At 35.2% G+C, this 15698-nt stretch overlaps 3 protein-coding genes across 4 annotated transcripts; 2 read left to right on the forward strand and 1 right to left on the reverse strand.

The window, feature by feature from the left end:
- On the reverse strand, positions 59 to 6443 carry LOC18779354 (tobamovirus multiplication protein 1). Of its 2 annotated transcripts, none has more exons than XM_020561254.1 (13): positions 5214 to 6443; positions 4409 to 4459; positions 3635 to 3668; positions 3220 to 3306; positions 3081 to 3132; positions 2148 to 2322; positions 1906 to 2001; positions 1657 to 1717; positions 1476 to 1540; positions 1220 to 1294; positions 1049 to 1124; positions 767 to 933; positions 59 to 439 (listed from the first exon to the last, which is right to left on the reverse strand). In XM_020561254.1, exons 1-13 carry the CDS (start codon positions 5316 to 5318, stop codon positions 398 to 400), a joined length of 1086 nt encoding a protein of 361 aa, XP_020416843.1. In that variant the 5' UTR covers positions 5319 to 6443; the 3' UTR covers positions 59 to 397. The 2 variants fall into 2 exon arrangements, with proteins under 2 accessions (XP_020416843.1, XP_007212546.2); XM_007212484.2 differs by having other exon boundaries at positions 59 to 427; positions 5214 to 6441.
- LOC18779296 (agamous-like MADS-box protein AGL62) lies at positions 7354 to 7983 on the forward strand. Its single transcript, XM_007214618.1, has one exon. The coding sequence runs from the start codon at positions 7354 to 7356 to the stop codon at positions 7981 to 7983; it is 630 nt and encodes a 209-aa protein (XP_007214680.1).
- On the forward strand, positions 9855 to 10893 carry LOC18781407 (agamous-like MADS-box protein AGL29). The gene has a single exon (XM_007213086.2). It carries the CDS (start codon positions 10021 to 10023, stop codon positions 10582 to 10584), a length of 564 nt encoding a protein of 187 aa, XP_007213148.1. The 5' UTR covers positions 9855 to 10020; the 3' UTR covers positions 10585 to 10893.

The raw sequence follows: 15698 nt of genomic DNA on the forward strand, positions 1-15698 counted from the left end.
AAATAATACGTTGTTCCATTTTTTTATTTTATTTTTTCTTTTGAGGAATTGCAAAATAAAAAGGAATCATATCTGATGCCATATATGCAGAACGAAGCAGCACATCAAAGTACTATCAAAACAGAAAAAATAAATAAATAAACCCCTCAATTAGCATATTGTTGCTATGTACATCCCTAGAATGTCAAAAACATGGCAAGCGTGACTTATGGCTGTACACAAATTGCCCGTCAACGATGTAACTCAAACTCCCAATAGATCTTGTCATATCGGTGTCAGAGTTTATCCGACATAATTCTTCACTGATTCCAGCTCACTTCATAAATTGGGAGAGGAAGGGCATGCTTTGCACGCAGGAACGTTAGTGAGACAGCACACTTTGCATAGAGGAGAAGTGTTATATGGGACTTGCTCTTGATATCTGCACCTGAAACCCAAACTTAACGAGCATAAACCTGAATTACTTACCTTACAAACAAAACGGAGATTTCAAACAGGTCTGTTACTGTAAAATCTAGCTACCGTACCGCAACAAATTCTAGTAGGCAACAAAGTAGAAGTGTAAATACGAAATACAGAAACAAACTTCTGTAACAACTACTTCCTTTAAAAGGAAAAAGAAATGTAATCTTAACTCTACTCCTATATGCTTAAAGATCATATTTAGCATGCATGGGTAAATGGGACAGAGATTGGGGATTTTTACCCACGGTTAACGGCAGTTAAACATAAATTAAAAGTATAGTTCTGAGAGAGGAAGTCGAACCTGGTTCCGCAAGCTCATTGCAGTAGTCCAGCTCTGAGGATGTTGTAATGATGTGGAACCATCACTGACGAAAGTTAATGTAGTTGGTTCTTCTCGTATGTTAGCTGTTATCGAGGGTGGTAATTCTCTCATGATCCATAGTACAAATGCTGACGGTATTGATGAACCTGACAAAAACAATGTAAACATCATAAACTCAAATAATATGATTATGAATCCCTGTAGATAAAAGAACAGGATTCATTTAATTGTGAACAGGAAAAGAAAATTAGAATTACCTACCTACAAAATAATATAAAATCAGTAAAAGAGAAGTATAAACATCATTCAAACGCTGTTGATGCCAATGGTAAAGCATCTGCAAAACAGTATGGTGAAGTTTGAGAGATATATTAAACTGACTTGGATATGTGAATTAAGCAAAGATTATATGGCTAATAATTAAGTACGTACAGGAATATCAGTTAATAGAGCCACGAAGGAGCTTGAGGCGAAACATAGAATGGAAACAACAGATAAACCTGCAACCTGTCAAGAAAAACATAAAAGCAAGTGATGGACTATAAAGCACGGAAATCTGTTTGCCAAACAAAACATTTTCTGAATGATCTGATACTTCAATGGACAGATGAATGAAATTATGTACAACATCAGATTATTGCAATCAATAAAATAAAAATATATTATATTACAGCAATAGATTAAATACCTTCCACATCTCAGAAGAAGCTCTCTCAGATCTAACGTTTCTCATTCTCAAGCATAATAGGACTCCTGAAAATCAAAGACAACGCAAAAAGTAACTTCAAGAGATCGAATGATAAGTACAGCGGGGAGTTGCACTTGAAAAATGCAAGAAAATACAAGTGTGTGAAATGATAGTTACTCACCATAACATGCTAATGCTCCTCCTAACAATAGTATTGCTATTGCAAAGAGATCTACGTATACCTGCATGATGATAAAAGTCATTGCACCAAAGCTTAACTACTTGTTAATAGAAATAAGAATGAAGAAAAAAAGCTGCATATTTGGTTGACATTAATATTTGCCACATGCCCAAATAGGTTATTTGAAATCTCTAAATCAGCCTCAAGAAAGAGCATTCATGTACATGAAAACAAGCAAGGTTTCCATACCCGAGCCACCACTGCAGAATCAATAGGATTTTTTCCCATCCCGATCCAGATTATCACTGCACATGCCACCATTATAACAAAAACTACCACGGTAACCTGGTAGACAACTAGGGAGTTAATCAACTTTAACATTATTTGCGGAATAGATGTCTTTTAAGTAAAAAAATTACAATAATTATGAACTATATCTTATATCATATATGAGTAGACATTGAACAAAAAACTTTGAACTGTGGCAATACCAGAATTACAATTCTCTGGCGGCTTCCAATATGAACAAAGCGCAGAGGAAAACAGTTTCTATGACTATCTGTTTCCAATGAATTCCGTTTGCTAAATGTCTTCTCCAACAAAGCTTCATGAAAACTCCCTTCATCCTCCTCATCCTCATCATCTGCCTGATGGCACAGGTCAACCCTAAAGGTAAAATAAAACCCCCCAGGAAAATGTCAAATATAGGTCAAAAGAAACAATCTTTTCATTAAAATTATCAAGAAAGGCAATATCAACTTTTCATACATCAAAAAAAAAAAACACACACACACAATAGAGACATTAGTAATCAACACCAGATCCCAACTATAACAGAATGTCCTAGGAAAAAGAAAAAACAGGACAGGAACACCACAAGTCCATCAAAGCGACATTTTTTCAAAATCCATAAGCAATGGATTTCAAAAATCACTAACAAAACAGAAACAGCAAAAATAATGAGTGATATCTTCTATATGGGAGTTGATGATCCACAACTTAGAAGTATATGGGTGCTACTTCTCAAGAAATGCTAATTTATTATCTATATACTTCTCAAGGAATCCTCATTTATTCAGCCTAACATCTAAATTTCAGTTATCCTCGTCCTATGTACAATGTAACACCATTGGTCTTATAGCCGTATTGTACTCTTATACTTCTAACTTGAGAGGTATTCTATGGTCACACAATACTCCCAATTCACTTTTTCACTTCATCCATCTTACTCTCTAGTCCTATGGGTAACATCCACCTCAATCTCTCTGTCTTTATGAATGAAAATAACATTGTTGCTTACCCATAACATAAAAGACAGGTCGGTGTATCCAAGATAGACAAAGAAATCTAAGATCACTACACCTCTTTCAAATTTTCATGAAATCATTTCGGATTTAAAAACAGAAAGGAAATGCAAAACTTACCAGAATGATAAAAGTAGAAGAAATGCAGCAAAAAACAGAATTTTGGGTAATGCTGCAAAGCAAAATTCTTAGTGTTCAGATGCTTTGGCCAAGTTCAGAAGATAGATATATATATCCTTTATTGAGACAGAAAGCATACCCATGAGGCTAAAACCACAAGAGTTAGACCAACATTGCCACCCCTTGCAAGCAGCAAAAAGAGTTAATACAAAATAAACTAAGCAACCTGTCATAGACAAGATCAAATAAATTAATTCAGTTTGGATCAAGGATGTAAATATATATGCTTGTCGAAATCACAAGTTAATGGTAAAAATTATTAGTGCAGTTTGTATCATCCATTATGTATGCAAATGGCTATTTTTGTGAGTCCAAACTCATGAAGAATTACATATAAGCACCAAAAAGCTGCTACAAAATTAGCTTTAGATATATAGAATAGCCACGAAAAGAGAGCCAAAATAGCAAGTCTCGTGATAAGCATCATACTTAAAGCCACAGAACTCAGATAAAGAATAGAAGGCAATAGCATATTGGGAATTGTAGATTCTTACCCAAATTAGAAGAGCCAATCAACAGATGAAAAACCTGCAGAGAAGCATTACAATGACAGCATGCTTTAGTGAGCTTCCATTTCAATTAATTGTACCATCAGTGCATAAGTGAATATGGATTCAACCAAAACTAAAGCAGGGTGCATTAAAAGCCGTCGTGCACATGTTTGATGTACCCATTCATCATTTTCCTCCCAATCTATCCATCTCTTCTATGTGAGAGACTTAAGCATAAGTTATTTGCTCTTCTGGTGGCTAATTTAATTTTCTGACCAAGTCCTTAGGAACGATTGCTATAGATAAAACTTTATATGAGACCCAACCTAAGGTGCTGCTGATTCTAAGACTCTAAATGTATTCAAGTACAGCATAATTTTCTTTAACAGTCGCTCAAAATTCTTCACATTAGGACAGATTCCTAGGAAGCCTTATGATGTCAAACTACTTAACAGGAAAAGATCAAGGACAGCAAACTCAGTCCATCCATTAACCAGTCAACCAGACCCAGCACAACTAGGTTAATCCAGCCAGCTAACAATATCTTCTAAACATTACATACATCATGCATCCACACACACACACAACCATACATACATATATACATAGGTGTGTCTGTGTCTGTGTGTGTTGGTATGTATGTATGTGTGTGTATATGCATGTATTTATGTTCATATCCACATACATATATAGACAAAAACACACACAAACACAAGAAGAAAAACAAATAAAATCTGAATTTGAATAAGGAATAATAAAGCATGACTCATCACTTACTTTTTGGCGAGTCCAGCCAAGTTGTGAATTCCTCGAGTGAATCCTGATTAACTGAAATAGTAAGTAAAAAAACCCTCAGAGTCATTTTAATAAAAGAACTTCATAGACATCAATCATGGACTTCGCCAGTTTTCCAAGGTTGATGTCACATCAAAGTAAACATATAACATAAGAATGAATCTTGAGGATAATAAGTTACTTCCCTGAGTCGAACTAAAACCTAAGCAACAACAAATAGGGCCACTGCCCGCTCTCAACCAGACCTTCTTTCTAACAAATATAGTTTCCGGTTGGTCTAAAATCAAGACATTCACAAACATATGACACAGTTCAGCTCAGGAGTATTAAGCTTCCCGATAGTACCAACATAGATTAACTGTTCATTAAAATGGAATAGTCCAACTGTTTCATTGTTCTCACTTCAATGCCAATCCTATAACTTTTAGATGGCGCTTAAACTAGCATAGGACAGTACCTTTCCATAAGCTCAGTATTAACTAAGCAAAACAGAATCCAATTATCAGTCCAACAATAAAATCAAATGAGAAGTAAAATTCTCAAAAACTCAGAAACATTCCAAATAAACAAAATGCCCATATCCAAAACATTCAAGCCCACAAAGTGCAACCAATCCCATTCCTCAAGCTTCGTACTTTAGCACATTCCCAATGCACATTGGCTTTCCCACGATATTATCATACCAAACAAAACGTGATACTAACTTTCCAAAAAACCCAATTCGAAAATGCAAGAGCACACAAAACTGAGCACAAGAATCAAATAAAAAACAGCAGCAGAAACAAACCTGACAAAATGCAAGAACAGCTATAATGCCATCAACGAGAGCAAGACCCACATTCACACCCACCAAGACCCTTGGAAAGCAAGAGCCTTCTCTCAATTCAAACATCCTCTAAAGGCTCTTAACTCTCTGTCTGCGTTTCTCTCTCTCTGTCTCTCTCTCCCCAATAACCCACCTTTTCTCTCTCTCTAAACAAAATTAAAAAAGAGACAAAACAAAGAGCTTGTCAAGCAAAAGCTTTTGGTCTGGGACTGAGAAGCGTACGGACGGAGAATATGACCCTTCTCCTTGATGGTATCCTTCATGACAGATCTGTGTGCTGTTTGGTTGATTTTTTATTTTTTTTTTTGCGATTTTGCCCCACAACCAAACACAGCCTTCGAATTTCACTTCACAGAGGAAAATCAAGGTGGCAGCTGGGGTAACTACCTCAAAACACCGAGGGTAAATTCGTAATTTGGACGGATACTGTCTTTCGTCTGATTCCCGCACGCGGGTGGCTTTGATTCTACCATGAATATCAAAATCAAATAAATCATCTCTTTTTGACCCAACGGATTTGACTTGGTACAAATCATAATCATTTAGCCAATAAGCTCTCAGCCCCAAGCCTTGAGCCAATAAGCTCTCAGCCCCAAGCCGTGAGCCAATAGGCTTCTAGTATTTTGTCTTCTATTTATTTTTTAAAAATAATTTTTGGTGGACTGTTAATTCCTTTTTTATTTTTTATTTTATTTATTTTATTCATATTAGTATGGTAAAGTTAGAAAATTAGCTCTAGTCTCTCTGTTTTTCCTCTTTTTCTTAAAAATAGTTTTTTTGTGGAATCTTAATTACTTTTTTTATTCTGTTTTTTATTTTTTATGTTGGTGTGAGGAAGTTTCATTAAATTTATTTTACACATTTGATGTGACAGTATGCAAAATCTATGTCCTAAATGTTAAAGCAAGTCTTGACCCCCCAAAAAAATGTTAGAGCAAGTAAACTGGGGATTTGGATACCCGTTGATATAATACTTCCCACTTGAATTTTAAATGAAGAAACTATGTGGGAAAAGCAAGACTTTATTTTTATTTTTATTTTTATAAATTCCTTTTTTCTTAAGTGTTGGAACTATCAAATTTGGGCCTACATTGAGGCTCCTTTGTTTCCAAATAATATGAATTGATGAGTCATTTTATAATGACCGTCTTTTATATGGTTTTTAGGTAATGTCATATCTCTTAATTGTTGAATCATACTAACTAATTTGATTCAACGGCTAACTAATTTCATCCAACAGTTAAGAAATAGGGCCTCACATAAAAGCCATATATAAGACCCTCACTATAAATTTCTTGATAAATTGACATAATATGTTATACATATAAAAAGAGCTAATTAATTGAATTTGGTGAATCTAGTATGATTGTAGAAAGTGTGTGCATACCATATATTATGTTCATATCATTTGTAAGCAAAGAAAAAGTGTCATGTTTTAATGTAGTAGTGCAGGCATATATAACGTAACGTACACAATTTTCATGTATCTTTTGTAGAGACAAAAAGTTCCAACTTATAACATAATAATTAATTAGTTAACGATCAACTAAAAAGTGTGTGCATATTATGCTCGGATTTAAGAAAAAAAATTAGGCTTGAACCAAACATATATAGGTGATCAAACAAAACATTAGTTTATGATGAAAGCAATATATCAACATTTTAAACATTTTAAACTAATTTAGATAAGAAAGCCTCAACAGAAATATGGTGAACAATACCAAGCTGAAGTTATTAATCTTAGAAAGAGATGCTTGTGATGTGATGGTGCCAATGACATCCATGGGCCGATGGAACCCTACACAACAAATTCTTCAAAGACTCACAAGTAAGGGCATAAAAGACAATTAATATATGGCAAAATAATGTTTTTAAGGAAAAATGTATGCTAATATATGACTAATTATATTTAAAGAGTGTAAAATATCCATGGAGAGAGGACAACTTGGAAACATATCTACATGGTCAACCTGCATTAATTTAGCAAAGATGCAGTTTCTATTCCTATATAAGCACATCAAATGAAGGGAAAAACAAACCAACAAGGCCTTCTTCATTATTTCCAAATTCCTTATTTACCTTTGAAGGAGACCAAAAAAACATGGCCAGTGAGGGCAAGAAAACAAGAGGAAGGCAAAGGATAGAGATGAAGAGGATCGAAAAGGAAGATGATCTTCTAGTTTCTTTCTCGAAACGAAGATCTGGGATATCCAAGAAAGCTAGCGATATGGTAACACTATGTGGTGGAGAGGTGGCCATTGTGATTTTCTCACCTTCTAGTAAGCCTTTCTCATTTGGTCACCCATCCATTGATGTTGTTATCAATCGATTCTTAAATCGAAATCCACTGGAAAACAACGAGCACACTCACCAAATCATGGAGGTTCATCGAAATATGAGAATCGCGGATCTCATCCAACTTTTTAACGAGCTTCTAATCCAATTAGAAGCTCTGAAGGAGCAAAGCAAGTTGCTCGAAAAGATATCTAAGACAAGGGGAAATAATCAAGAGTTTTGGTGGAATGCATCTCTTGATGAGCTTGATGTGAACGAGCTTAAACAAACATATGCTTCAATGGCAGAACTACACATGACTATCACCAACCATCTTAAGGAGAGGAGAAATGCTTTTGATGCCTCCTCTTCTTCTGCCCAACAAACCAATCCCAACTTTGATACTAATCCAAGTGGGCTTGGTTCTTATGCATTTCCTCCTAGCTATGGCCATTAATCTTGAAAAACCTCAGAGCTAGGGTTTTCCAAAGTAGGATGGATTATGTAATAACAATACACATGAGTGGGTTAGTTTTATTCGTTAGCAAATATCAATTGTTCCGCCTATGCAACACATCGATAATGTGAATCAAGATGTCTGTTCAATTATAATGTTACTTGCATTTTTGTTCGAATTGATATATTTTAATGTCTAACTAATTGAACTTCACTCAAACAATTTAACAACCAATAAAAATGTATTGATATTTATTTTTTATTTTTTCCAGTTCAAGCGATAATCTAAACTAAAGGAGATGAGGATTTCTCACACACACACACAACTAAGATGCAATGAGAATTCGAACCTAATACCTCTTGTATTGATTATTACAATTAGATTATAAGCACAATGGCTCGAAGAATGCCGGCTAGAACTCACCATATCAAAACCCTTTTTGGACTGAAGACATAAGTGGGTTAGCCATGCTCAATTTTGTATTGGATAAGACTTGGATCAAAGGGTTTAAAATTCAACCTCGGTTAACTACCCGACCCATCTAAGTATGCCTGATATATTTTTTATTGAGCGGGCTGCCTAGCTTGATCAAGCTCGAAGAAGTATGACCCGTGTGGATAAGCTTGGGCCAAAATTTAAGGGTCGGGCCATTGCCGACCCTAGTACCCACCTCCATTAGTATCAACACCACTGCTACTACTACCACATGTCTCAGTTCTAACACACTAAAAATCCGATGTTCAATGAGTACCCATTGTCCATCCTTATTTATCATTGATATACATAACAAATTAAAATAATTTTCTTTATCAATTGGCGTTCATACTCAAATAAATAATAATTTTTTTACATAAAAAATGTCAAATATACTTGTGTAGTTTATTTATAGATATAAAAGATAAATATATCATAGCAATTACACAATACCTTATTCCCATATATTAAACTTTTTTATAATAAAAAAAATCAAATATGTGATAACACAACTAGAGAGATAGATGGTACTCACGCAATTTATTAGAGCATATATACATTCTCCCTTTTTTTTTCTTAAATTTTTTTTTTTTTGGGTTAAAATTAGAATGAAGTTTCAAACTTGAGACCTCGTCTAGCAAAGTGAAAAAAAACATTACTCAATCAAGTACTTAGAGTTCGTTTGGGAGTGATTCTGGATAGGCCAATAATCACTTTTATGGAGAATCACTTCTACATATAATCAATTTAAGTGATTCTATGGAGAATTAATTTTATGGAGAAGCACATGGGAGGTGCTTCTCCCCAGAAACACTTAAAATCACTAAAAGTGATTTTTTGAAGAAGCACGTGGAAGGTGCTTTTTCCCAAAAGTGATTTTGGTCTATTCAGAATCACTCCCAAACGAGCCCCAATTAGTTGAAAGAAATCCATTAAAAATGACAAAAACTAAATCACATTTAAGGAAAATAGCATATAAGGATATAACTTTTTTGGTAATGAAAAATGGTAACTTAATATGCAATTGGTAACCATATTCATTGGACTTTTCTCTTGCCAATTTAGGGGGCCATGCATTATCACACTATCCCTGGACCTAACAGATTTAGTACTTGGTCATTATATAATTGATACAAATCACATCCCATTTTCTTTATTACTACCCTCAAAGTATCACAATCATGGGGTCCTCCTGCTCTTGCTCTCAGACAACGCCCTTTGAATCAAGTGAGCAAGAATTGGATAACTACAAAAAGAGGAGTTACCTAATAGGTAATCCAAACAAGTTTTTGCCTCATTCAATTTCAAAATCTGGGATGCAACAATTGGAATTGAATGATGCAAACCCAAAAGTGTTGAACTTTAATGCATTTGGTAGTAGTCAAACATAAAAGGAAAGAGAATTAAAAGCTTTCCATATAAGCAAATTACACATAGAATTAAGGGCTACAATCCAATATTAGAAACATTGAACCTTTATATGGGTCAAGAAATCTCAAGCCCTATATATATATTTCTTAACTTCCCCCAACATTCCCATAAACTTTCCAATAAAAAAATACCATGGGGAGGAGGAAAATTGAGATGAAAATGGTGAAAGATAGCAGCTCTAGGCAGGTGACCTTCTCCAAGAGAAGGACTGGTCTGTTTAAGAAAGCAAATGAGCTTGCTACTCTGTGTGGAGCTGAGATTGGTGTCATTGTTTTCTCCCCTGGAGGCAAGCCCTTCTCATTTGGGCACCCAAATGTGGAGTCAATTGCTGACAGGTTTCTAAATCAGGAGGGCTCAAAATCAAAAGCTGGTTCTTCAAATTCAAAGAATGATGAAACAGTGGAGAGGCTTAGCCAACAACTTGATGACCTGAACAAGAAGTTGGAGGCTGAGAAGAAAAGGGGACATATGCTTGACAAGGCAATACTGAAAGCAAAGGGTTTGCCCCTCAAGAGCAAGGCACCAAATGTTCATGAGCTGAGCCAGGCAGATCTTCAAAAAATGAAAGAATCTCTGGAACAGCTGCGCGAGAAGGTGAAAGCCAGGGCCTGTGAGATGGAGGCATCATCTTCATTGCTGCTCCTGGCAAACGAGCCTGATATAGAGACTGATAGGACTGTTGCTAAAAATGAGTGAGAGACCTTATTTGATTAATTTTGTTAGGGCTACCAACCATGAATGTCTCTCTTTCTCCTGATGATGTTGGTGTTAGGTAGATTTGGTTGTTCCTGAGGTATATTTTCCTAATATGTGTAATGGGTTGAAAGATGAACTTATATTTGTTGGTAGAAATGTTGTGTATGTTCTTAGATGTGCTAAGGTCAATTGTCTACGCGCGTGTGCGTTACTACCTATAGCATGCTTTGTCTATGAATTGTTTCCTCCACAATCATATATACGTTGTACAAAGCCACAATTATGTGTGAGATGCGTACATAATTTTGAGGACACATGTGCACATAATTACGTAATATGTCACGTGATGCGTGCTATATATGGTGTATACTTTAAGGTCACGTGTATGTAAATTTTACTTCTAATGGTGGTTAATGGCCTTAAGCAATTTTAGTAATGTACATCTAGATAAGAATATTAATGGTTTTTACGTAAGTTATTGAAGATAATTTGATGTCAATTTGTTATCAAACATAGCCCAATTCATTCACCCCGCTTAAAATAACGTAATTTAGACAACTTGAACAACTCAAAAAACATGACTTTGAGCACATATGAGTAAACCCTTTACATGTTTTCTATTCTACACTTTTTTTTTATTCTTCATGTGTTAGTAGTATACAAGGGGAAGTCCGGAATAAAAATAATTCTCTTACTTTTCATATCATTCATATTAAGTAAACATATAATTAGAGTATCTCCAATCATACTCCTTATTTTAAAGTTTAATTTTAACTGGAAAAAAAAACTATAATGTTAATTTAGGAGCTCTTTGATAACATTTCTAAGTATGATCCGTAGAGTTATAATAAGTAGGAGCCAATAGAAGTCTCTTTCTCTGTCCTCACATTTAAGAACTCCTAGAATTCTCCTTATTTTAAGAGCTAGATAGGAAGCATGATTGAAGTTTATTTCTAATTTTTACATTCTCTCTAAATTTAACTCACAAGGCAAATAAGATGTTAATTAACTTTCGGCCCGTTTTAGTAAAGGCCTCATCCAATACATTTCATTAAATTATTATTTTATAAAACTCAAAATTGATCAAAATCTTGCCTATGATTGAAATTAAATGGATTAGCCATATGGATCATCCATCAATATATAAACGAGCTGATGACATGGACGAATGATGCTGCAGATGGTGTGCAAGCTAGGCATTGCAAGACGCAAGCCGGCCAGCAAAGGCAAATGTACATGTGGAAGACGACCTTCGAAATGCTCTCTCTCGAAACCCTCGGGCTCTGTTTGGTGGGTTAGGTAGGACTATAGTTCATTTTAATTGGAAAAGTCCAATTCAGTCCGGCTCACCAAATAGATCAACTCATATATACAGTTGTCCATATATATCTCCTGTGCCTTCATTTTACAAATTTTGGACCACACACTTTTTAATTTAGAGCATCTAAAATTAATAAATTAATTAAAGCTTAAGCTAGCTAGTTGTTAATGTAGGAGAGAACAATACAGGCAGCTTGCTGTATTAATTATTTGTTAATTAACAATATAAACACCTTTGTCGGTGCATATATATTAAGATGATTACGATTAATAATATAAACAATATTAAGATTATTCCCAGTCTAATCGGAGCAGATAAATTAAAAAGATACCTTTATTATGTTTTTATTATCTGAAAGATAACTTTGTTTTAATTTACATGTCTAAAGAGAATACGATATTTGCAGTTATGGACTTAATCAAGTTTTTTTTTTTTTTTTCTTTTTTGCTTAGAAAGAGATATTCTCATTCCAAAAGCGTGTAAAGTCACACCAATCAAAATACACAAAGCCGAAACCTCACATCATCAAACAAGTAAGTAACAAACCTCAAGGAAGCAAAACAACTTCCTAGTAAAATGATAACGTAAGAACAAAATCCTACAGCTGGTACGGAGGCGCAAGGAGATCATCCCTCGACAAAATACGCACCAATGAGGGAGGGGGTCTAGAGACCAAAACTTGATGGCTCACCCTCAAATTGGCTAAACTAACAGCAATATAAATTTAGCCAAATTAATTAGAGCAAATATGTGTTAAGTTAAAGTAGAATATCGTTTATATAAAAATATACAGTTCTGATCTCTTGGACTACAGGAGTCCAAGAGATTTGTGGTCACTCATCGTTGGATGTAAATTCAACGGTTCACTCACTCTTGCACTCCTTTTAAGAAACTTTTTTTGAATCATTGGATTAATATCCAACGGTAGATGACCACAATCTCTTGGACTCCTGTAGTCCAAAAGATCGGGACTGTAAAATATATATATATATATATGATTACATCATCTTGAACTCAAGCGCAAGGCCTGGGGGCATCAGTTAAAACTCATTGAAAAGGGAATGAAGAATATCAAATACCATGGTTTTGAAATTCCTTGCTTTTTCACTTTCGGTAAGATCCCAGAGAATAATATATATATATATATATATATATATATAGCTACCTACTACATGTCACCCATATATATCTTTTGTTAACTCCACCGTCCCCATCACTCTGGAATATTTTCGTCAGCTCAGTGGAGTTCCATGCATGCAATTGTCAAATGAGTACGTAGCATATTTTATCTGTCTTTTCCTTTCCTTTTTATAAATTGCAAAGCTAATTGACAGAAATTATATGCTTCCATTGGATTTGGACATTTGGCCTGATCAGAGCAGCTGCCACATACAAGTTACAACCAAGGATGATATAATATTTCAAGTTTTCAAATGAGCTCAAATTTTCTGTTTGTCTCCTCTCTTTCCACACGGTTCTTAAGTTACTCCTATCATGTACGCAGTTAATTTTGTAATTTGCTGTTCTTACCTCATTCACTAAAAGTAAACTGTGTAACAGTTTAATTGACCCATGTGCTTTATATAGTCTAGCAATTGGGATGTTTTGATTCTACAGTCAAAAACGAATCTGGAGGTTTTGGTTTCCTCAAAATAGCCTTCTCTTTCTGTATAATTGTTTTCTATTCCAACTTCTTACTACAATATGCATTTTGTTTTTCAATTTTTACATTGAGGACATCGTATCATTTCTGTTTACATGTAGGATTCATATTACACTTATAACGAAAGAGTAATATGATCTGAAAACGTGATGCGTTCGAAAAGTAGCTAACAAGGCCAAATAACAGGTACGTTTTTTGTTGTTGTGTGTTTTTGATAATTTGATCGAGAGCAAAAGGATAGAAAGAAAATAAAAAAAACAAGAAAGCCACCAAGAAACAGCTCATTATATGAGAGTTTACATTTCCCATTGATTCCATGGAATGAAGGACTTTTCTTTAGTCGCACACGGACAAGTCACAATTCCACTCCCCCACGTTTATTACTCTCCTTGACTCCAACAAAACGCGGAGGAGTTGGTCCTCCACTTGGCCCACAACTCCTCCAAAATTACCGAAACACCCTTGCCCGCCCACCAAAATCCCCACCATCTCCCTATATTCTAGAGTACTTGTCTTCTAAGAAACCGAATCTTCCCCACCCCAAATAAAACCACCCCCTCTCAAACCAAAACCAAACCAAACCCAGAAAGCAGAAGGCAGGGAAGAGCTCTCTAGAGAGAGAAACTGAAAGATAAAATGGTGGGCAAGAAGAGATGGTTGTTCTTTAAGAGGATGAAGAAAGAGTCATGGAGTTTGAGGTGGAAGTACTTGGGGTCTGCCTTCAAGTTTAGGCCACTGAATCTGCAGCTGTCGTTCTATGACGATGTGATTTTCAAGATTGTTTCTGCGTTTGAGGCTATAGTTTTGCTGCTCAGCGTCTGTTTCTTCTACCTTTTCTGCGGATGCAAGTTTTGAGGCTTTGGTGTCTGTCTGTTTCTCTCTGACTCTTTTATTTAATTGTTTTGGTTTTCTCTAAGTTGCTTCAAAGAAGAGTACAAATTGACAGAGAAAGTTGTTGGCTTACGGATGGTTCAGCCATTGGGTTTCATCAAGTCTTCCTTAAAAATCTCTCTCAAGAGAAAGAAACAATCTTGGGTTTTGGGATTGGGATTGGGATTGGGATTGGGAGGATATGTCAAATGTGGGGTGGGATTTTGGGTAGGAGAGATTAAGCTAATTCAGCACAGTGGTTCTGTCATTTGTGCTTATGTTTATGTACAAAGTTAATTCTCAGTTTAACTTTTTTGCATAAATTCTGGCTTCTTTTTCTGCATATTATTCAGAACATTAATTGGTTCTGTCACTTAAACAAATTCTGGGTTTTGAGATTTAGATGCTTTAGACTAACAATGGGAAAATATAATGGCATTGCCCTCCATCCATGAGGTCTAAATTTCCTAACATGGCTGGCCTAGAAAGATCTCCTGCATAAAGATTGAAGCTTTTCACCTGTTACAACTTCCAAATATAATGGAAAAGCTGTTTTCTTTTTCTTTTGTGTTTTTGCCCAATATACATCATCAACAAATCTAGTGGCATTTAGTTTAATTTAAGCAAACCACTAGCAGTAAACCCTGCTGACCAAAGATGCAATTATGCAGGAGTATTAGAACAAAGTATTGAGGACATAGATGAGGCAAAAGCCTAATTAACCTTTCTCGTCATGTTCTTAGTAGACCACTAATCAGATCCAAAAAGTTGAAAAGCAATGGCAAGTTGTGGACTTGAACTCAGTAAGCTGCGTGATTTACCTCCATGGAAGATGGGCTTATAGTCCTATCTGGGCTGAAAATTCTTGTTTGTGTTCTTTGGCAAATTGGCAAATGTGGAGAGAGATGGCTCCTGCTGTGCGTTTTGAAGAGGTGTGCAATTGCTATTCACGAAAAATAAAATAAAATGGTTTTGGGTTTGTTGGAACGTGACGTCAATTCCGATTTTATTCATATTTATGTATAAATTCTATGCACCTTCAGATTTTCTTGACAAAAATTATATCATGTTGGTTGATAAACTTTTGGACTTAAGTTTGGTGTTATTAGCATTATTGTATGGGACGCGGATCTTCTGCTTTGTTTGTGAAAATAGAACACATGATCTTTTCACTTGTCTCAATCTTGAGTCATAAATTAGGCTAAAATAAAATAAAATAAATCATATGATATGATAGTATTTAGGGTGAGGTGGCAGCAA

The sequence above is a fragment of the Prunus persica genome, chromosome G4 (genome assembly GCF_000346465.2).
Source record: "Prunus persica cultivar Lovell chromosome G4, Prunus_persica_NCBIv2, whole genome shotgun sequence".
NCBI lineage: Eukaryota > Viridiplantae > Streptophyta > Magnoliopsida > Rosales > Rosaceae > Prunus > Prunus persica.

Coding starts and splice junctions, on each gene's coding strand:
- LOC18781407 (XM_007213086.2), top strand. CDS start 10,021: ATGGGGAGGAGGAAAATTGAGATGAAAATGGTGAAAGATAGCAGCTCT.
- LOC18779354 (XM_020561254.1), bottom strand. CDS start 5,318: ATGTTTGAATTGAGAGAAGGCTCTTGCTTTCCAAGGGTCTTGGTGGGT. Junction 2,323..3,080: donor CTTCTACTTTTATCATTCTG/GTAAGTTTTGCA, acceptor TTTTACCTTTAG/GGTTGACCTGTGCCATCAGG. Junction 2,002..2,147: donor GCCAGAGAATTGTAATTCTG/GTATTGCCACAG, acceptor GTTGTCTACCAG/GTTACCGTGGTAGTTTTTGT.
- LOC18779296 (XM_007214618.1), top strand. CDS start 7,354: ATGGCCAGTGAGGGCAAGAAAACAAGAGGAAGGCAAAGGATAGAGATG.